This window comes from Urocampus carinirostris, chromosome 1, assembly GCF_059441175.1.
Source record: "Urocampus carinirostris isolate Australia breed hairy pipefish chromosome 1, RoL_Ucar_1.0, whole genome shotgun sequence".
In the NCBI taxonomy this organism is placed as follows: Eukaryota; Metazoa; Chordata; class Actinopteri; order Syngnathiformes; family Syngnathidae; genus Urocampus; species Urocampus carinirostris.
In genome coordinates, this window is record NC_142349.1 from 26,286,805 (window position 1) to 26,311,171 (window position 24,367).

At 38.9% G+C, this 24,367-nt stretch overlaps 1 protein-coding gene across 1 annotated transcript in view; it reads left to right on the forward strand.

The window, feature by feature from the left end:
- The first annotated feature begins 796 nt into the window (after positions 1-796).
- septin9a (septin 9a) overlaps positions 797-24,367 on the forward strand; it is a 93,924-nt gene continuing 70,353 nt past the window's right edge. The window contains exon 1 of the mRNA XM_088332382.1: positions 797-889. Coding sequence (XP_088188508.1) covers positions 868-889 — 22 coding nt within the window. The 5' untranslated portion in view covers positions 797-867. The remainder of the gene's footprint in view (positions 890-24,367) is intronic.

Here is a 24,367-nt window from a genome sequence, read left to right on the forward strand (position 1 = left end):
TATTCTCTTTTATTTTGTTATATTCGTATTCTTTTGAACTGTTGCACTCTGGTAGGCGCTACAGGTCCCTCAAAAGTAGGACAAACATGTTCACAGACAGCTTCTTTCCTAGTGCCATCACCACCCTAAACAAAAGCACAAAACTGAAAATGTATCTTGCGATTTTTAAAAATGAAAACGGCAAAAGTATATCTACTGTTGCTCGAAAATGATACAGTGAAAAAAATATATATACTATTGCACGAAACCTAAAATATATGCCCCCGATTTATATTCTTGCTGTTTTTTAATTGCTGCTCGTAGATTTATTTCACTTATTTTCATTGCAAAGTACTATTATTATTATAACTTAGGCCAATTGTGTAAGCACTACGTTGGGATTATTGTTTTCTTATTTATCCTGATAGTCTTTTTTCTTTTTTTCCCTTTAAGACATTTTTTACCCTGGAGTGCCATGTCTAATCTCGTTGCATACAAAGTTTCACAACGTTGATATCAATCATGATAAAGACAATTCTGTAGTCAATCTTTGGATTTACGTACAAACGATTTGTACACACAGACAGTCTCCTTGTTCTGCATCTTATCTGCCTCCTAAAGATGTAAAATTGCTCAGTTGAGAGCCAAACCACTCCCTACTCAGCACATAGTTGTGCGTCATGACACTGGAGCGCAGGTGGGATTGTGCGCCTTTGCCTTCTGCCTTTTTCTTTCCCTCTGTCCTTTCCCGAAGAGGTGCACTGGAATACGTCCTACGCATTTAACATTGTCCGTTTAAAAGTAGAGGAAACAAAGGGAAGACGATTGTTCAATTTAAAAAAAAAAAAAAATTAATACCGCAAACTTGAGGAGGAACTATTTGTTACCATGAAGAAATCCTCATACATAGGTAAGTGTGAATGAATGCTGTATATTTTTCATAAATTATTTTTTGAGGAAAAGAAGAATGCATGACCACAATATTGGGGTTAGAATACTTGCAGGCTTGAGTTCCAAATAGATGACAGTGTGATAGAAAATACCTCATGAGACATAATTTAAGCAACACTTTTTCCCATACAAGACAAAAATGACATTCAAAGTTTCAATGTCCTTTAAGAGCAATCAGTCAAAATATCTGGCAGTTTCATCTGACAGTGCTTTTATTTGCGTGTGCTGTAAAAATCAACTTGACATATTTCAGTGTGTAACTACTGTGAGAGTATTTACTGTCACAAGGTGAACAGTTGATTAGAACTGAGGTATTTATATATATAAAAAGGGCAAAAGGGATAGCCTGTCAATTGTGGTATTAAAGCCCGCCCCAGTCCGAACCCGACAAATCAACTCGATTTCAGGGACTGAGCCTAGAACAAACCCAGATTTTTACATTTTATTTTTACATTTTATTTATAGAGGCCTTCTCTCTTGCAGAGTTTTTTAGAAATGTATCAACCCGTCATTGTTCATCGTTTCTCTTTCTAAGTGGAGGATCCGCGCGTTGGATTCCGTCCTCCTCAAATTTCTCGACGAGTACTTAAAATAAATGTACGTTAATATGATAGTTCATGTATTTATTCAAACTAATTCTTTTTTTAGATAATTATTTTTTTACCACTACGGGGTGCTAAATAATACACAGAATGGCTTTGACTAAGTTCCTGTGGACACTAAGCATCACATGGGTAGAAATACCTCACAACTGATGAGTAATTGGGATTTTTCTGGAAGTTTGAAAACGTAAATGTATTTTAAAGGACACATATCCTGTGATTATAAATTGTTCCCCAACAAGATATAGGGGTTTATCTGATTATAACTTGCATCTGTAGCAATGGTGATGCCTTTTCTTAAAATAAAGTTTTTTTTTTACAGTGGAAATAATTGTAGCTAGGTTTTGTCCATAAAAATAATTCCTCTACCTGGCAAAGCCAACAGGTACATTCTGATCTGGATTCGCGATGTATTCAAAGACCAGACACACAGTCGGAACTTTCAAATATTCAAACAAAAAGTTCTGGTGCCTGAATGTCTGCTTTTTCTGTTATGTGGCATTCAGTGTGATCTCTGAGCACTTCTTTTGAATGAATTTTTCCAATGAGCCACACTTGATAAATACTAATTGTATCAACTTGAAAAAGCATGGCTGAGAAAAAGGTCCCAACAATTCTATGTACCTACAGTAGAGTTTTTCATGGGATGGGAGGGACCGCTTCTTAAATCACAACAATGTGCTTCAATTTTAGCAGATTCATGTGTATAGTAAGGAATAGCATTTAAAAAATGTCATAAACTGTCAAAAGTTTAATAAGCTAATTATGTCAAATGTTTTGTATTGGTAGTATTTTCTATTATCATTCACCAACAACATCAGAGTGTTTACATGTATTTAAATCTAATCTAACCTATCTAAACTATTTTAGGAATCCCGATTTATGTGTGATTGTTTGTGTGTGCGTTTGCTTGTGACTTATTGACCCTTTGCACTCATGTGATCTAACAACGTGACAACACCATGCTGGACGGTAGTGACCCGTTGTAAACATTGGACGAGGGCAGAAAACAGGAGACAATAACAATAAAAACAGCTATACTATTCAAAATGATTGGCAACGACAATCGTCAAACGTCAAGCAAATATTGTTCTCCCGTCAGATGAGGTCGCTCAGCTTGTCGGAAAGCACAAAAAGCACTATTTAGAAACTCAGAGGATAGCATTAGCAATGTTAGCTACTAAGCAATACAGTCTGACATACTCAGACATCTAAATAAGTTGTCCAGTCTGTCTGACTTCAGTCCACACCATCTTAACCACTATATTGTAAATGGAGTATCCCCATACACCGGTGCTGATCAAAAAGCTTATAGAAGTCTGGATGCTTATCAGGTCTTTTCTTAGTTGGTAGTTTTAGCCCCACTCCCAATAACAAATTAATAACATAGTAACAATATAGTAACAATATAGTAAGTCATTTCTGAAATCCATATCCAATCAGTAGCCCGTTGTACTGTAACAGAGAAGTGGCTCTCAGCTACGGAACGGTTGTATTAACTCATTCAATGCCATAACATATAAATATGTGTGCCAGAAACGTAAAGATACGTTGTCTGTTTTTTGACTTTTTTAAAAAAAATATTATAAGGGTTTGGTAAGTATCAAGCCTTTGGAACTGATTTCATGATGAAACAAATCACCATTAAATGGCAGGAATGCTTTGATCAGATCTTTGTCCTCACATCGAGGAACCCTCCACTTCCATGTTGCTTTCTGTATCCAGCAATAGAGAGTGTATTGCTGGCCCCATATGGTGAGGAGGTGTAGTAAAACAGTGTGGTGGGACACGTGAATATATATATATATATATATATATATATAGATAATTATAGACAGTGAACACCAGTTAACACCTCAACAGAGCCTTTTTCTGACTAATAAAAGATGACAAAGTCCCTTCGTCATCGTCGAGGCAGGGAGGCATGATGTTTTGTGTATGTCCGGAGGAACACGATCGCTACTATGACCAAAATCGTGTGATTGCTAGAAACATTGGTTGCTGAAAAATTCTTGCAAAGTTCATGTATGGTTCATGCATAAGTTTAGTGTTCTTACTATAAAATGTTGTGTTGCAAACAAAGTGCCATTAAATAAAAGTTCTGCATCCTTTCACAAAAAGCTGCTTTTCTCAGTTTTCTTGGAATATTTCCAAGAAACTGTTGTTTACTAAACGATAGTAATAGCTAGAAAAATACTCATTTCCCCAATTTTCTAATAAAAGATGAGAGTTCAAATGTTCTTTTGATATGTCCACGGAACAACATTTTTAGTAGGCTTTCAAAAATGAGTCAAAATAGCATAAATTTGCAGGCACCGGGTCTTTTCATTTCAGGGAAACGTCTGACATTGAATGAGGTAATCAGACGAACCTTTACATTTACCCATCCAAATAAACAGGCCATGATTTCGTACTCAATTTGTGACTGTATTGATTTGCTTCATTTTGAGCATTGTAAAAATCCCCTTTTGTTACACTTGTTTTGTGCATTGACCCGGCAATGGAAGGTTAACATTGACTTGAGGGTGTATTGAAAATATTCACAAAACACTTGTAGAAGTTCATGAAAGCATTCACGTCATCCTTTTGAAGCAAAGAGGAGTGAAAAGTTTATAGCCTTAAGGATGAATGTTAGCAAGCGCTAAGACTGCCTTGTCACTCATGATCCCGCCGCTAATTGCACACATCCTGATTGAAGCATCCATCTACTTCATCTTTCCTATCAGCGCGCGCTTTCTACCTCTTTTTTTCGGCTCCTATCCGCTAAGCCTGTTTGACCTCGGCCTCCTCCAGCTTAGCTCCGGCTCACTCCAATGTACACAAGGGGCTCCCTTACGGAATGCCGATTTTCCCCGCTCCTTTTTCCAGAACCTTTGTGCAATCGAGCGTCTGACACTTTTGCACTGGAGCCAAGTGCAAGTTGGGTCATGCCGCCTCTCCTTCCTTCTCCTGAGTATGTTCGTCTATGTTTTTGTCATGTGTGTGCAGGTGTCACATTCCTTTTTGTGGGATCGTATAATAACAAAGTGTATGTGTGCATATTGTTTCTTTCCCATGATGGGTGTGTGTGTTTGCGTATGCGGCAGCCACGTTTCCTTGAGGTACAATTGACCCGAATAAACTGTTTAGTGCTGCCGACTACCTTTTATGCGTTTTGACCTGTGAACAAAGATTATAGATACATTCGGGTGGAATTATCTAGAACAGTGTTGCCCAACTTTTGCTGTTCCACGGACTGGTCTAACGTCTGACAACATTCTCGGTTCCCGTTAGTAACAATAATAATGATAATCAATAACAATTGTCAGGATTCCCGTGCATTATCGCGAGACCATTAGGGATGTAGATGGCATTGGAAAAGGCATTAGGTTTTTCTCATGTTTACACAATTTTTTGTCAAAGTCTTGTCCTGAAATATATTAATAAATGCAAAAAAGCACGACGAGGGAAAAAACTCTTTGGTGTATTTGATGATGAATCAGATGTTGAAGGAAATTAAATAAATACATTGTAAATTTGATTTTGGTATTGTATTCATCCATCCATTATCTGCACTGTTTATCCTCAGTAGGGTCGCGGGGGTGCTGGAGCCCATCCCAGCTATCTTCGGGCAGTGGGCAGGGGACACTCTGAACTGGTTGCCAGCCAATCGCAGGGCACACAGGGACAGACAATTCGCTCGCTCATTCACACCTAGGGACGATTTGGACCGGACAATTAACCCGACATGCATGTTTTTGGAATGTGGGAGGAAACCGGACTGCCCGGAGGAATCCCACGCAAGCACGGGGAGAACATGCAAAATTCCACACAAGGGGGTTGATCTCACGACCTCAGAACTGTGCCGCACACGCCCTAACCACTGCGCCGCCGTGCTGCCGTATCGTATTCATAGTTTATGTTATTGGTTCTAAACTGGTCTGACTTCAGGACCCACTATTTCACCCTATTGACAGGCTGTGACTCAAATCCCAAAAAGCATTCCACTTCTCAAATGTATCCAATAAAGGGATTGTGCAGTTTGAAGCAGAGATGGTAGAATACATGCTTTTTTTTTCTTTTTCCAAAAACCAAAATTACCAGCAAAACAAAAAGGACTGCAATTACCATATTTACGCATATAAGCCTACATTGCATATAAGGGACCCTCTAAAGCAGGGGTGTCAAACTCAATTATACAGAGAACTCAATTATACAGAGGGCCAGAACTCCAACCACACCTTTGGTCGCGGTCCGAACAGGATAAATATTTATTGAATACACTAAAATTTACCTTTAAAAAAAAAACAAAAACAAACAAAAAAAAACATAAATAAATATGAATTTAAAACAGTCAGGAATATTATTCCAGAATAAACAAACTTTTTTTTTCATTAAATGAATTAAAAATTGTTGTTCTCCATAAAAATATCTCCTGTCAAAACCATACAAATTGAAAATATGAAAAAACGGAAATATAAACCAAATTTGTGCTTTTCACTTTGGGAATTTGCTTTGGTGAAAAATATCTTCATATTCTTTGTGAACTCTTCAACTTTCTGTATCCTTTCTTTGGATTCAAGTTTTTCAGCTTACTCTGAAGTTTAGTCTTGTAGTGCCGTTTTATATTAAATTCCTTAATTACGGCCACAAAAGCTCCACAAATAAGACACACGAGTTTACCGGCAATGTCAGTTAACATAATTTTCTCGGTCATTGTGGTTTTTAATATCTGAATATACAGTGGGACCTCGGTTATCGCGGTTAATGGGGACCAAAACCAAAACCCAGTGAAAATCCGCGAAGTAGTGGCGCACCTTAAAAAAAAAAAAAAAAAAAATTAAGAAAAGTAATAATAATAATAATTATATATATATATATATATATATATATATATTTTTTATGTATTTATTTTTTTAGTTTTTATTTTATTATTTTTTAGACCCGGTTAATGGGGACCAAAACCACCCGCGAAAAGTGAAAATCTGTGAAGTAGCGACACCCCTTCAAAAATGCTTAAAAAAACCAACATTTTAAAAAAAATAAATATTTTATTCTATTATTATTATTTTTTTTTAGACCTGCGAAGCTCTGAGCCCGCGAACGTGGAACCACGAAGTAGCGATGCCCCTTCATAAATGCTTAAATTATTATTTTTTTTAAATTATTTTATTTTATTATTATTGTTTTTTACGCCCGCGAAGCTCTGAATCCGCGAATGTCGTAGCGCGAAGTAGCGAGGTCCCACTGTAGTTTGAAAGTTATCAGTGTTTCATCCATTATATTAGATGTATACAAAATTATTTCACGGGCCATATATAATTGTACGCCGGGCCGTATGTGGCCCGCGGGCCACGAGTTTGACGCCTGTGCTCTAAAGCTACCTAATAGCCACATAGTAAAATTAAAAATATTCATAAGCGTGTACCTTAATATCCATAATTATTTAATTATGTATTTGATAAAGGTTAGTACACTGGTAAAAGTCTTAAAATATACAATTTTCAAACCATTACTTTACCCTCCAGCAGCACTTTAATGGCAGACACTCATACACTGTTTTCTTATTTCCAAATGTTTTCCTTCTTTAACTTGATCTAGTTGCCACTGTTTTGAACTTGTCCTTCCCCCTTATCATTTACCTTCTTGGGACCCATTTTTATAGGCAGAAAAAGGAAAGAATATCAGCAAAATAACAAAAAAGTGAGATGTGATCCCTCTCAATTGTGCTGATTGACTAAATAGGTAGGAGAGACGGACTAGGGCGTTATTGCCATGTGCTCTGTTTTTTCTTCTTAGCATAGCATAGGCCCGCACTGAAAGCGGGCCTCCGACCCACTTTTGGGTGCCGACGCAGCAGTTGAGAAACGCTGGTTTATGTTGTCAATTAATGATTTTAACAATGGCCCCACATATTTAACAACATGGTACCGTGAGTAAAAATAGTGTGATGTTAAGATAAAATATGAAGCCTTTTCCCATGTCATCTACATCTTTAGTAGTTGAGTGTTTGAGTGATTCGGCGCTCTCCCCACCGTGATCCAGGTTTAATTCCAGTTGCTTCCAATGCTGTGCAAATGTGGACAGCAATATCTTTCTGCCTTCAATCATTGCTCGAATACGGTAATATACTAATGTTAAACCTCGTGTACAACGCACAAATAAATATGGTCCAGACAAAAAGTGAGGGTCTTTAATTTTCTTTCAGTGAAACCCAGTACCAAGCGACCTATGACCTTGTACTGGTCTGCGGCCCATTAGTTTTGAAAAACAATGATCTAGAATATACAAATATATCTTATGTATGTAACCCGATGACATACTATTAGCCCGTTTTCAAATGTTCCCAATTTTCCCCACAATAGTCTTTTGTCAAATATTTTCCATACATAAGGTGCATCGGACCATTCGGAGCCTGGAATTAAGACTACAGTAAGAGCTACCACTTCCAGCACATATAAGTTCTATGATTGATTAATGTCGCTGATTTGAATTCCAAAATATTATCTGCAAAGTGAATAGGCCCTGGATTTCTGCGGTCAGGGTGCACTTTACTATTAGACCACTAGTGGTACAGATGACATATGAAAAGGCGTTAGAGCTTATCTCATTATCACACTGTGCCAGAAGCACTGATTTGTATAGGGCTTTTTGTTTTGTATTCATACAGGTTAAACAGTCTCTCCTCTTATTCACCTGTGCGTCAATTACGTTCTGTTTTAATATTTATACCTACTTAGGAGAACTTGTATAGTACTTTTGTTGAAAGACTTTGTTTTCCGTTTCTGTGTTTCATAACCTTACTGACGCACATTTGAAGAAGTGGGGAGACTGTGTAACCTTTACGTAAGTTATCTGTACCATTGATAGATTTGTGGTAACGACCAGGAATGGAATCCTGTTGCATACAAGGTATTGCGATTTGAGTCGGCAATGATATTCGGTCGATCAATCATTGCTTGAATACAGTAACATACCATAAAACCTCGTCTTATAACGTACACCTTTAAATACTTTATACATTTCCAATCATATCTACCGTATTCTCTAATACAGGGGTGTCAAACTCATTTTAACTCGGGGGCCACACGATAGAACAAACGTTCTGTCGGGGGCCAGACTAGTAGATTAAAGAGAAAGAAAAAGAGAGATAAAGAAATAAGATAAAGAGGGAGGGAAAAGGAGAGAGGGAAGGACAAAGAAAGAAAAAGAGGGAGGGGGAGAGCGCGTGAGAAACAAAAGAGTTAAAAAGTTGTGAGAGAGGGGGAAAAGAAAGGGAGAGGAAGAAAGAAATCCAAAGAGAAATAGAAAGACAGAAGGAGAGAAAAGAGAAAAGAAAGCGCAAAGGGCAGGAAGAGAGAGGGAGAAAAGAGAGAAAAGGAAAAAGGTAGCAAAAGAGCAAAAGAAGTTAAAAAGACACGGAGAGAGAGAAAGAGACAAAGAGCAACAAAGGAAGAGAAAAAGAGACAGAGTGAAAGAGACAGAGAGTGGGAAAAAAGGGGTGGAAAAGAAAGAGAGAGAGAGAGAGAGAGAGAGAGAGAGATAAATACAAGTACAGTGTCTTTGTGGCACCTGGCTTTGGCAACATCAAGTTGACATATTTAAATCTGCAGCTTGTTTTTCTCTTGTGCTTCTCTGAGTGTTGTCTCGCGGGCCGGATTCAATCCCTTAGCGGGCCTGATCTGGGCCGCCTGTTTGACACCTGTGCTCTAGTATATAAGGAGCACTTTCAAATTTCTGGTCAATTTGGGGTTTTAAAGTGTGCCATAAAATACGATACTGTGTTTTGGGAAAGCTTGCTTGGCTTAATGCTTTGGAACAACACTAAATACTACATGTGCGAGGATGTTATTTAATCTTTTAAGCATACATAACACATATCCTTGCACATAAATTCTTTATCTTCTGTAAAGAATCAATGAATTTTTTCGTTGTAACTTATTGAAGATTGACACAGAACATTTGTTTTGCACTACCCCCAGGTGGACAAGACATCTGTACCATTTGATCTTTTTTTCCTGTGTAACATTTTGGAATTTTACTTTACCTCATAATCACAATACAAGAGCATTTTTTTCCCCTCGGTTTTGTAGTTTTCCACGCCTCTGTGACTTCTCTGTCTGCTTTAAGTCCCCTGTCTTGTAAACTCTGCTGCTTTAAGTTCATTCAGTCATTGCATTTCTATTTGGCAGTCAAAATTGCCACATCACTGGTCCCATCTTAACTCCTAAAGGCTTAATCAAATTCTGAAAAAGTTTATTTCTTTAAGTACATTTTCAAAAATCCTTTTGTGGGACTTCTTTGTTGCAGTCAGCATTTATTGTTCTTCATTTCTGTGATACCACTCCCTTCACTGCCCTGAATCAATGAGTGACCTGTATAAATAGATTAAGCACACGCAACCACAAACAATCTAGGCCTATCTGGCCCTAGGTGAAAAAGTAATTGCCCTCCCTTGTTAAATCCCAATATAACTGTGACTAACCACAGCTTAGGGAACGCTTGCCACCACCTGTGATGAATCAAGAATTAACTTTATTTGAATCTTTTAGGGCCGCACGGCGACTGAGTGGTTAGCACATTGGCGGCACAATTCTGAGATTGGAGGATTAAGTCCAGCTACCAGCCTCCCAGCTAACCCTAACCCTAAAAACATGATGTCAATAGTAAAGCATGTTAGTGGCAGTAATATGGTCTGGGGATGCTGTGATGTCTCAAGACCAGGACAACTTGCTGTGGTAAACGGACTAATAAATCCTGGTGTTCACCAGAAGATCTTAAAGGAGAACGTCTGGGAAAGACTTCTTCATGGCACTGTAAGAGTTAAACACATCATTGGATTAGGTAGCACACAAGTCAACATTACTGAACAACATAAACTGTCCCAACACCACACAACAAATACAAAACACTTGAAATGATTGTTAAACTTCCCTTGTGGAATTCAAACGGGAAAAATAAATGTTTCAGAATACAAGCAGTGTCTGACGCCAACTGCGTGGGGAATTTGATATCGATGCCTTTAGCTGCAGAATGGGAATGGTGCCATGACCCCTCAAACCCAATGCCGTTTTTGTCTGCGTTGTTTTCAGATCTTTTCTTGGGTGAAAAAGATAAATATAGCAAGTACGTAGGAAATATTGAATAAACAGGGTTGGGTAGGGTTACTTTGACTTGATTACTTTCAATTACTTTTGGATTACTCCAATACCAAATATGCTAATAAAAGACAAAAGAAACTGAATATGAATAAAATTATGACTCACAACACGTGGTAAGCTTTCTCTCCTGGCTTTGATCTCTTTGATCTCCGGCAAAACTAACATAAAATGCGACAGAAACAAAATGAAAATAAATCCAAACAGCTTGCCAACATCATTTTTGCCGTTCCATGTTTTCCGTTACTCCCCGAGCCTGCACAAAATTTAGTCATTTTATTAGCATATTTGGTATTGGAGTAATCCAAAAGCAATTGAAAGTAATCCAGTTAAAGTAACCCTACCCAACCCTGGTAACTTATAACCTTTCGTTTTGCCCCGGTTATGAATTATATGAATGAAAAACATGGACAAATTATTCCTCTAGAAAGTCTTCATAAATGTTTTCAGACATCATCACGGCGTTTCGTATTTAGAGCACATGCGTTGTGGAAAATGGCAGCTCGTTGTTTTCCTCTGTCCCTCGCACACCTGCTGCAAAATTCCGATTGGCGGTAGCATCTTACATGGTTGGCCCACTAAAACCCAATAAGCGTCTACTTTAGTGATTCTCAAATAGTGGGGACCCTTGGGGGGCGCGGGGCCCCGCCAATTGTGACCTCGAGAAAATTGCAGTTGCGCCTTCACCATGCTAGGGGGCAGTGAGACTCTCATTAACAAAGCCTTTGCATGAAGCATTGTTTTCATTTGCTCTGAGCATACGTGCCTCGCACACGAGAAGTGTGGACACAAAGTGTAGCGGATTCTCGGGTGATACCATGGAATATAGAGATGGAGGTAAAAACAAAAGAGATTAAAAAGGAAAACGAAAGTCTCCCTCCAATTCGGCTCTAATTTGAATCATTCATCGCTGGTAGCAGTAGACAGCCTCATCGTAAATTAATAATATTAATAATATTGTTGCAGTACACTAGCAAATGTTATCCTTGAATAAGCATTTATTTTTGGTGCGTATTTTTGCACTGCTACAGTGTTCTCGTTTTCCCGCGTCCCTGCGTCCTAGACGCATCATTTTTGCTGGGGACGCATAGTGTCAAATCAACCTGTGTCCCCGGGGCGCAACTTTTTTGACAAAAAATTGTCATTACTACTCGATATTTTTTTAACAAAGATTTACCGCACCCAACTTTTCGTCAGGCAGATACGCCATTGTTGTTTTGGTCTCGCGGTTCGAGATTTCGTTTGCACGCCGATCTCGGCAAAAGAGATCCCGTTGCTCCGAGATTACGTCATTGTTGTGGTGGTTGTTGTCGAGTGAAAGAGAAGTATGCCTCCGAAAAAACAGTTAGTATTAGGTGAAAATCAACACAAAATTGGTAATTTCTTCAGTGTCAATAATAAGTCGAAACGTAATACAGAAAGTGATAACAACGGCCTATAATTCCAGCACGAAAAAACGGCAAAGAAATTCTTCGGAAGATCGCGGATGGAAGGAAAACAGGTGTGTTGAAGAGAACGATTCGACGAAAGAAAAACAAAAGAATACTAGCAAGAAAAGGACTTTTCAGCTAAAATGGACTAAATTATATTCCTGGTTACGCTATGAGGAGGATGATAATGGATTGGACCTTGAGAAGGAATTACAACTGTGGCAGGACAGCAAACCACGAAGAATATACGAAGTGAAAAATCTGAAGTGATAACTGCTTTGTATTACCAATTAACTGTGATAATTAAAACTGCATGAATATATAGACAAATATTCCAGCAATATTATTTTGTATAATGTACAATATTGTTGTGAACTGAAAAATCTTGAAGTGATAACTGATTTGTATTACCAATAAACTGTGATGATTAAAACTTAATAAATATATAGATTTATATTAAAGATTTGTCGCCTATTTACAATTTCAACCTCGCTAACACAAAATTTTGGGGACCCATAGATCTCTGTTGGGACCCATAGATTTTTGAGCATGCGAGTCCCTGGGACCCATCCCTTTTCAGAGGTAAAATGAACACTGCTGCTATGAATAAGTGACACTAAACTTACTGCAAGTGGAGAAATAACTAAGAGATATGGTGAAAGAATTGTTTCTGTTTGTTAAATGAAATAAACTTGTTTGCACAAATGTTCTTTTTTTAATTCTACACCGCTTCTCTTTCTGTGAGTAAATAGGTGCCGCAATTGGCTGAGGTTGACAGGTATGTCAGTGCAGGAAAACAAAACAAAAACAAGATCATAGCAGAGGAGCTGATACTGCCTGCAGCATATCATCCCGGATTAGGGGTGCATGACAGAAAATAATTGAGACGCTCTGGTCTACTCACGGGTGGCATGGCAGCTAAGTGTTCCGCGCGTCCGGGGCACAGTTCTGAAGCCAAGGGTTCAAATCCAGCTACCAGCTTTCCTGTGTGGAGTTTGTACGTTACTCCCGTGCTTGTGTGGGTTTCCTCCCACATTACAAAAACATGAATTTTAGGTTAATTGGCCGGTCCAAATTTTCCCTAGGTGTGAATGATTGTATGTCTCTATGTGCCCAGCAACTGGCTGGCAACCAATTCAGGGTGACCCCTGCCCACTGCCTGAAGATAGCTGAGATTGGCTCCATCACCATTGCAAACATAGTGAGGATAAGTGGATGGCCTACTCACACTTGGTATTATATTTGAGATGCGTTCAATGCCACTCATGCAAATATTTCTGCACACTTCATTAGTGAATCGTCACTTATCGTCACTTATAGTCATTAAACAATGTAGACCTTGTGCAGAATGACCATAAACATTTTCCATGACCAATGTTGGGAGTACCGCGTTACAAAGCGATTACTTTTCTCAGTAACAAGTACTGTGAGGCTTTATTAATAACATTTTGTAACTTAATTGCCGTTACAACATGGAGAGGGTTTGATTCTCTTATTGTATGTTGAATGCTTTTATACAGCACTTTAAGTTGCAATGTGTTGCCTGAAAGGTGCTATTCAAATACATTTTGATTGATTGATTGATTGATCACCTAGATTAGTGCAAAATACAGTTTAAGTATGTGGATCAGGGGTAGGCAAACTACAGCCTGTGGACCAAATGCAACCCGGGATGCTTTTTTTATCCAGCACGACCAATGAGATTGTTTAAAAAGCTCGCATTGTCACATAACCAAACCCAATCAGTAATCAGTAGAACCACAAAAACAACTGATAACGTTTAGTGGCCTGGTACCTGTCAAGCATTGGCGCTGCTCATGGAGCCACGTCTTGAGGATCCATCTCGTGTGTTTATTATTAGCAGCAAAGAATGCAGCTCTGCCATGCGGCCACAACCCTAAAGCTGATAGCAGACGTTCTAGGTCGGCTCCAGGCCCAGAAGGAGCTTGTAAAAACATAATGGAGGGTTTTCCTGTACATTGAGACATGTGCATTGACATCTACATGTGGGTATTACATGATGTAAGCGCCCATAGGCATTCAGAGTAAGTGAATGACTGCTATTGTGTAATTCAAACCAGGTGTATGTATTTGATCTTTATTTGTGTAGTTGCTTTCTGCTTCAAAGAGTGACATAAAATGAATCAGGAATGAAGGGCTTGCTAATGATTTAAGACTTTTTGACATAATTTTTGGAGTGTGTTTTCTTTGTCCAAACGTACGCTGTCATATTGTGTTTGCCAATTACAAATGATAAAAGAGTAATATCGGCAGACTTTTGTGTTTGGTGTATGAACTCGGCAATATATTTACAACAAGCAAAATGTCCTGGCAATGTGTGAATAAGTAAATATTTTCAATTCTTCTTTGTCTCTCTGCCTCTTTCTCTCTCCTAAAGTGCCGGACTAGACTCTTAAGGACGTACAGCTGCTGTGGTTTATGGCCCAATTTTCAACCCGTCAAAATGAAGAACTGCCCGTCAACGCATAAAATAATCAGTTAATGATGGAAAAAAAATTGGTTAATGTAACCTCTGCAGACACATAAATATAAGGATGTTAATATTTATAAAATCTATCAAACTTAGATTTTGTTATTAAAGACAGGCTTTATTTGTTATCATTAATCACCTATCCTCCTCCCGAGTCCTCGCAAATAAAATGTGAAACTTCGGGTATGCTCCAGGCTGGGTCCTGCAAATCAAGTTAATAGGTCAGGTTTAACACCCGCGGGCCTGGGTTGGGTTAGAAGAATTTTTTTAGGGCCGAGTATACATCTATCCATCCATTATCTGCACCACTTATCCTCAGTAGGGTCGCGGGAGTGCTGGAGCCCATCCCAGCTGTCTTCGGGCAGTGGGCAGGGGACACCCTGAACTGGTTGCCAGTCACAGGGCACACAGAGACAGACAACTCACACGCTTATTCACACCTAGGGACAATTTGAACTGTCCAATTAACCTGACATGCATGTTTTTGGAATGTGGGGGAGAAACCGGGGTGCCCAGAGGAAACGAACGCAAGCATGGGGAGAACATGCAAACTCCACAGGGGAAGGTTTGATCCAATGACCTCAGAACTGTGCCGCACATGTGCTAACCACTGCGCTGACGTGCTGCCCATTATACATCTAAGCTGTGATTATTATTTGTTTGTCTACTGTGATAATTGGTCGGGACATTTATAATAGAAATTACATTTAGAAACAGTGTCCGTTCCTAAATAATGCGGATTCCAACTTGTGCTGAAGTTTGTTAAAAAAACAAAACAAAAAAAACTATATTATATTTTATATGAAATTTACATAATTCTCTATAGAAACAAAAATGATAAGCGTTTTAATTTTTATTTCAGAAAACATTTTAATCGGAATACTAAGTTCAAACTTGTGGGCGGCAGAGCACACAAAACACATTGTCGAGAAAATATTTGTATTTTTCATCTTTTCGTGATAACTAACAAATTGCAATATATATATATATATATATATATATATATATATATATATAATATGGTAAATGGTCTGCATTTATATAGCGCTTTTCAAGTCAATGAAGACTTCCCAAAGTGCTTTACAATGTGCTTCACACTTACCCATTCACACACACACACACCAATAGCGGCCGTGCAGCCATGCAAAGCGCCAACATGCTTATTGGGGGCATTAGGGATTCAGTGCCTTGCCCAGGGACACTTTGACATATATATATATATATATATATATATATATATATATATATATATATATATATATATATATATATACAGTGCATCCGGAAAGTATTCACAGCGCTTCACTTTTTCCACATTTTGTTATGTTACAGCCTCATCCCAAATTGTCTTAATTTAATCTCTTATCTCAAAATTCTACACAAAATACTCCATTATGACAATGTGAAAAAGTTTTTTTTAACTTTTTTTGAATTTATTAAAAATAGAAAACTAAGAAAACACATTTACATAAGTAATCACAGCCTTTGCCATGAAGCTCAAAATTGAGCTAAGGTGCATCTTTTTACCACTGATCATCCTTGAGATCTTTCTACAGCTTAATTAGAGTCCACCTGCAGTAAATTCAGTTGATTGGACATGATTTGGAAAGGCACACACCTGTCTATATAAGGTCCCACAGTTGAGTGGGCATGTCAGAGCACAAACGCCAACCATGAAGTCAAAAGAACTGTCTGTAGACCTGCGAGACAGGATTGTTTTGAGGCACAAATCTGGGGAAGGATACAGAAAAATTTCTGTTGCTTTGAAGGTCCCGATGAGCACAGTGGCCTCCATTATTCGTAAATGGAAGACATTTGGAACCACCTGGACTCTTCCTAGAGCCGGCCGGCCTTCTAAACTGAGCGATCGGGGAAGAAGGGCCTTAGTCAGGGAGGTTACCAAGAACCCGATGGTCACTCTGTCAAAGCTCCAGGGTTCCTCTGTGGAGAGAGGAGAGCCTTCCAGAAGGACAACCATCTCTGCAGCAATCCGACAATCAGGCCTGTATGGTAGAGTGGCCAGACGAAAGCCACTCCTTAGTAAAAGGAACATGGAAGCCCGTCTGGAATTTGCCAAAAAGCACCTGAATGACTCTCAGACCATGAGAAACAAAATTCTCTGGTCTGATGAGACAAAGATTGAACTCTTCTGTGTGAATGCCAGGCGCCATGTTTGGAGGAAACCAGGCACCGCTCATCACCAGGCCAATACCATCCCTACAGTGAAGCATGGTGGTGGCAGCATCATGCTGCAGGGATGTTTTTCAGCAGCAGGAACTGACAGACTAGTCAGGATAGAAGGAAAAATGAATGCAGCAATATATAGAGATATCCTGGATGAAAACCTGATCCAGAGCGCTCTTGACCTCAGGCTGGGGCAAAGGTTCATCTTTCAGCAGGACAACGACCCAAAGCACACAGCCAAGATCTCAAAAGATTGGCTTCAGAACCATTCCGTGAATGTCCTGGAGTGGCCCAGCCAGAGTCCAGACTTGAATCCGATCGAACATCTCTGGAGAGATCTGAAAATGGCTGTGCACAAACGTCTCCCATCCAACCTGATTGAGCTTGAGACTTATTGCAAAGAAGAATGGGCAAAACTGCCTAAAGATAAGTGTGCTAAACTTGTGGGATCATATTCAAAAAGACTTGAGGCTGTATTTGCTGCCAAAGGTGGATCAACAAAGTATTAAGCAAATGCTGTGAATACTTATGTAAATGTGATTTCTTAGTTTTCTATTTTTAATAAATTCAAAAAAAGTAAAAAAAAAATTTTTCACATTGTCATAATGGAGTATTTTTTAGATAAGAGATTAAATTAATACAATTTGGAATGAGGCTGTAACATAACAAAATGTGGAAAAAGTGAAGCGCTGTGAATACTTTCCGGATGCACTGTATATATATATATATATATATATATATATATATATATATATATATATATATATATGAATAATAAGCCTACCTTCTTTTAAACTTGGTAAAGGGACTTCTGATACAGGGTGGGAAATTATCGCTGAACTATGAAAGCATGAATTTTGTATTTTGATGTGGTTGTACTTTAAACGTGAAAATGACTTATGACATTCGCTAAGGATGGGCTGCGTCGTTTGAGGTGTCTTAAAAAGTTGAAATTTCTGTATTGAGTATGTGTTACCAATGTCCACCTGAGTTTGAAGAGCCTTTATAAAAAAAAAATTCCACTGCGCCTATCTGCTTTTATCTTTCGTTTAGTGTGGCTGTTCCCGGACGCGCAACACAAAGGAAAGCAGGAAAAGGGTGGGGGTCGAATTTGACCTCATGCTCATCCCTGCGTTTTTTTGTTAGTGTAGCCTGAAAATGGTGAACATAAGAAAAGGCCTGTTTCAAATACAGTCCAAACGCCACCCCAGCCCTGTAAAAAGATTTTTAAAAAAGAAGGGTTTATTCAATAGTGTCCAAGAAGACAACATTTTTGAGGAATGAGCTGACTGAGAGGATCATGACTTCTAGCCAGGAGATGGCTGTAGAGTTTCGAATTCCGGACAACACCTTTAATATTTACCGGGTACATCTAGATGTCTGGGTAAATGCAAATGAGAATAAATGGATACGTTAGATTTGGGACTCTCTCAGAAGATTTAAAAAAATCAAATCAAAATCAGGGAATCTTTTTTTTTCAGAAAAATACGCAGAACCATAAAAGCATGTCAACCTGAAATATTTTGTAGACATAAAAGCATGTATGACATGCCCCAAGTACACGCTTCCTGAGGGAGGTTTGTAGTCATAAAGCTCCGTGGACATGTTAAGTGACTTGAAAAGGAAATCCGATCCTTATCAGGCTTGTCTGTGTTGGTTTTTGGCTGCTTTATGCGTATCCTAGATTCATGTACTGTAGTTCATTGATAAGGCCAAACTTTTTATTGTGATCAGTGACTTGTGGCGAGGTTTGTGTTTCTTGAAGAACAGTCAAATTGATAAATAAATGAACCTACCTCTTGGTCATCATTTGATTGGCAGAACAAGGAAGCAATACCATAAATAATTATTTTGATTTCTTTCTGCTGCTCCTTTTGAATAACAGCATGATTACATAGCTAATCCTTCATAAAGCAAAAAAGTCCATGCAAGAAGAAAAAAAACATTTTTGGACGGCATGCATTGCTGTTTGCTTTCTCATACTACTGTCACAGAGTGGGAAACAGTAAAGGAACCCACTCGCGTAGACGTACTCACAATTTATTGGGGGAAGAGGAGGGTGCGCACGATCGAGCCGGGGAACGATGGTCGCGGAGTGGATTAGAAATCCAAACAAAAGAAAAGTTGTCAAAAAACAAACGGATCAGACCAAAAACAAAACAGGCAAGAGAATTGTGTGCCTCACTTTGCATCTGCTCAGTATACGTTACATACTGCTCATTTTGGACAAAAGCATCAAAAGATTGGTGATCGTATTTTTTGAAGATAAAAAAATAAGAATATGCAATGAGAGTGGAATGACTGGATGGCTTAACCTGATGTTAGATTTCTAATACTAGCACTTATTCTATTGTTGGGTGCTGAGGAAGAGGTAAGATTTTAAGCCCAAGCCTGAGCTGAAATTTATTCATTACATTCGGGTCGGGCCTAGCTTCTGTCTCGCTGACTTTTCTTTTAAGCCACCTGTCATTGTTTTTCTTTGTCTCTGTGCCTCTTCGTTTTAAAGTGCTGGATGGCCTTAAGATTTTCTCGTCAACTTAACTGCCTATAATGGAAAATTGTCATTCAATGTAACCTCTGCAGACACGGAAATGTAAAATATTGAAATGTTTATACTGTACAGTCTTCTTAAACTAAGATTTCTTTACAAAAGATTGGCTTTGCGTGTCCTGCTCGGTGGCGGCGGCGGCCGGCACCGTCGGACGCAGGGAACTGGTTGCGCAGCAGTGGCCAGGGTCGGTCAAAACCGCCGCTCCTGAGTCCTTACAAATAAAATAGAAGATTTTGGGTTTGCTTCAAGCTCTGTCTTGCAAATCAGGTGAATTGGTTGGGCTCTTGCTGGGTCGGGCTGGATATTTTGAGGCCCCATCTTACCTCTAGGCTGAGGTGTGCACCAAATCAGAATCCTTGGTCTCGCTATCGTCTTCTGACATGTAGCAAGAGAATTACGTGCCTCACTCTGCAACTGCAGACACTCAGCACAGAAATACAGTACATTATATACTAATTGAATTGAAAATATAAATTACATTAAAAATAAAGTGAAACGAGAAATAACCACGACATATTTTGAATTCAAAATTTCCATGATGACAGGTGAGGTTGAGCTTCACCCGCCTCTACTGACTGCACATCGCGGAAGTTGATAGCATTGCACGCTATCTAACCATAAACATAACATTTTAGCAATGAAATCTGAACAAAAAGTTCTATAGTAAACTTGGAGCCAGGTAGTTTTCCATGGGTACATAAGGGCTGGCTGTCTACTGCCAGTTAGCGTATCCACCATGTGTGCATTTGTGCACTTGGGTTTGTTTTGGTGTGGTCTTCACTCATTAGGAATGCATCCAGGTAGAGCGCTTGAGTTAGAACTAGAGCTGCCTGTAAAAACAACGTTGAAAAATGGCTTTCCATCGGACCATCGAGGCCGTCTCGCTTTGTTCGCCGTCTTCACAAGCCCGCCCGTTCCTCTCCTTTGCTCGCTCTCTTCTTCGCCTCATTTGTAAGAAATGTTGGGAAATGTTTGCTGCGTGCTCTCTATGTGCGTAAGGGGTGACATAAAAACACACTTTGCAACCCGGCATACTTTCTAATCGGGCCTGACCAATGAGATTGTTTTAAAAAAGCATTGTATCATTTATCGTTCAATTTATCAAGATATTGATTACATTTATTTCAAGGATTGTTTTTTTTTTTTTTTTCTAACGAACAAAACGTTTTACTCCGATTTCGAAACCTTCGTTCGTTTGGAAATTTATGAATTTCGGTTCGTTTGGCAATTTGCTTACTCTGCAGCCAATCAGAAGCCTGCATCAAATAACTTCGTGCTTCCGGACTTCCCCGAGCGTTATAAGGTCGCGCATTGTGAATTTCCCTTCGGGGATGAATAAAGTATTTATCTATCTATCTATCTATCATTTGCATATCATTTTACAAAGTAGACGCAGAGAGAACACAAGAAAATGGATAAGTGGTTAGGAATTGTCAAGATTTGTCAATTTAATAGCGCTCTTACTCGTGGTATTGCGTTAAGACGTTTTCCATTGTGTGACGTCATTACGCACGCACCATTTTTCGTTTTTCTAATTGTTAATTGCCATGTCGTATTGGATGGAGCCGTGTTCTTGTTTGCTTGCTGTTGAGGAATAAATATGCTGAGAGGCTTAACCACAATGTCCTGCTTATCTTCTCACACATGAGGAAACTGCACAATCTGACATCCTTACCAGGGATCAAGCCAAAACCTAAGCCCCAGAAGAAAGATTCAAAAGAAGCTAATAAAATCTATGACGCTACAAAACGTAAACGCACATTAAAAGCATCGTGGAAAGAGGAGTTCACGTGACTTGTAGCAGATGAAGCAATACAAACATTGCATGAATTAAGATGAGGAAATACAGGTAAATACATAGTGATGGCAGATGGAAAACAGCAATGTCATATACATGCAATGAATGTTATAAGTAGATTTATAATAAACCTAATTTTAAAGTGTTGTTCTGTTATATATTCGGATTATCAATCCTTAATACTTTGCAACAATAGGTTTTTATTTGTGTATTTTTTTGCGATTAGTCGTCTTATTGTGTTTCAAGTTGTGAAAAATGGGGCAGGCAACTTTTCAGAGTTGTCTGCCCTGGTGTCCGGTAACTTTTTGAGTTTCAGACACTGGTTTAAGGCTTGTATAATTAATCTGTATTGTTTTGTACAAAAAAATAAACATTTAATAAAATAATATGCTCTATAAAGATAAATAAAGTTAATTTTAACTTATTTTGGGAAAATGAGCTTCAAGAGTTAGGCGACTTCCTCCTCCGTGGTAGAAAGTGGCCAAAAAAAAAGCGATCCAACCATTTTCTCAACCGCATCAATCTTTCTTATTCCAATTTCATTTCAAAAGAAACCACTCGCCTCTTTTTTACAATTTACATCAACCATATTGAATGGATGCACGAGATATTAAACAATAAAAATGTCAAAGTTCTTAGCGCACTGGAGATACATTATAGAATGTTTACACACAAACTAGGAAGACGAAGCCGGATTTCCTCTTTGGGGTAGATGCTGGGTGACCTCTTACAGTGCCACCACATGATACAAAATCTAACTCACAGCAATGTCCAGATATTTTTCGACATCCCAAAAAATGTTCTTTTTTTTTGTAACTCGAATGCCCGTTGGTCGGGGAGCGTCCGTACTACACAAAGAAAAATATCAACGTTAGCCATATATTCATAATTTTGTGCAAACTGCAAGACTATTTCAGATTAATAAGTTCACAAAACCACAGAGGCACAAGGGGAAGCTATCAAAATGGCTGATTGAAGGATATTGATCAAATGAGGAAAAAAATCTGAGCTGTCAAAAATGACTGAGAACAGGATATTGATCAATGATGAAAAACACCCTTCAGGTTCAGGGTGTCTCCTTCCCACTGCCTGGAGATAGATGGGAAGGGCTCTAGCACCACCGTGACCCTACTGAGGATAAGCGGTGTAGATAATGGGTTGATGAATATGTATTCATGGATTAAGAAGAATGTCATCACATAATTCTGATATTTTCAGGCCAGCAGGCTTACCACTGACAAAATCGTATTCAAGTGAGTGGGTGGGTCAAACTGCCTGAGGTTTTCACCTTTTTGTTGATCAGTGATGAATTCATCAGCTTTAGGAAAAAGTTCAATCAATTTGAGCTGCCCCCTCGTTTGAATACCTGCCCACCATTGGTGTTCTGTACATTCCAAAGGTGATTGATCATTGACTTTTACAGCATTAACACAAATTGTGTCCTCTACTTTATCCCAAAAATCCATTAAGAATAAAACCATTGGAGGAAATAAAATTGGGATGTGTATCTTTGTTTTTTTTCCTGAGCAAACCACTCCTGCTGTCTTTTCTGCCTTGCTTTGTTAGAATCCATTCACAAAGTGTGTATGTGTGTGAATCAATGTGAGTACTTTTGTATTTCAAGTGCGACTGAGTGCCGCAGCCCTCTGTTTACCTTCACTATTCATCTGAGGCCAATCACTTTGTGCTTGACATGTTTATTCAGGCTTTGCACTTGACCCATCATGTTCTACATATATACATAAGTGTGCATGCACAAAAGAATGTACACAGTTTCACACATTTTTTTAAATTATTAAATAAGGTTGTAGTTCATTAGAACCAAGGAGCTACAAAATTGTGCCCAAATGTTTGTATTTAAATAATAAATGGGTCATTGGTCTGAGCACTAACTCGGAGACTAGTTGAATTTGAGAGTGAAAAATATAGTTTCTGCACAACATTCTAAACTTCACTTTTTTCAAGGTTCTACAGAGAAGGTTTTCTCAACTTGTGGGTCAAGATCCAAAAGTTGGTCGTGACTGCTTTCATTGGTTCCCAGGGAATTGCCCCTGCAAAATCAGAGGATCAATTACACAGTAGATGGCAGACATGGGGACTTGAGACTTAGTGACTTGGACTCGAGTCGACTCGAGTCGCTGTTTTTATGACTTGTGACTTGACTTGGACTTGGCAATCTAAGACTCGGGACTTGACTTGTGACTTGACTTGCCCAAGAAAAAAATACTTGGGACTTACTTGGGACTTGAAGGTGAAGACTTGAGACTTACTTGAGACTTGCACATGTGTGACTTGGTCCCATGTCTGGTAGATGGCTATAATGCCCTGCTCAATCTCTTCTTCCTGTTCAGTCTATCGGCGACATCCCAATTTGTTTGGGAAAGGACCCTATTTTGTAATTATTTTCTTTGTTTTAGTTCCATTTTCTGTCAAATATAATGGGTCCCATGAAGGTTGGTGGTAAGAGGAAAGAAAAGTGGAAAACGAAGACCACAACCATCAGTTCGAAGAAGGAAATGATTGAAAAATACAAAAATATTGTACGAGTGTCTGCCATCGAAGCAAAGAGTTAGTTTATAGCTCTTTTTTTACCAGTATATTGTTCTTTATGATTTACACCAGGGGTCGGCAACCTATGACACGGGTGCCAGCAGTGGCACGCGAAGGGTTAACCAGTGGCACGCGAGCGCACTGCTAAATAATAATGTTGTTGTTTTTTTAAATGCGCACTTTTACCTGAAATTTAGACATTTTCAGTTGCGCTCTGTTGTTTAGAGGCTTTACGGTAGCGCCCTTCCTCTTCTGCTCTGTGTGCGAGTGTGGGTCTGCACAGCGACTCGCAGAAAAGGAGAAATCAGTGTTTTGACCCATCCACAGAAACACCGGCGCGCGATAAATGAATGAATAATGACAGCTTCTTCAGAAAAGAAAATCTCGTTCTTTGACTGACGACTGGGGGCTTGTCCAAAAATGACTGTGCTGTTTGTGCATTATGGCTCAAGAAGGTTGTACCTCGCACATCAAGTGTTAAACGTCATTACGAGACGAAACATGAAATCAAGGGGTAGACATTAAAACGTGCTGTGTCCAGGTACGGCAAACAAACACAGACCCTAAAAACCTTTGTTACTGCTAAAAACACCACCACTGAAGCAAGTTATCACATTGCTCACTCCATACATAGCAAAGCACAGAAAACCATTTATATCTGCGACCAAATAAGCTGTTTTTTCGGTTGCACTTA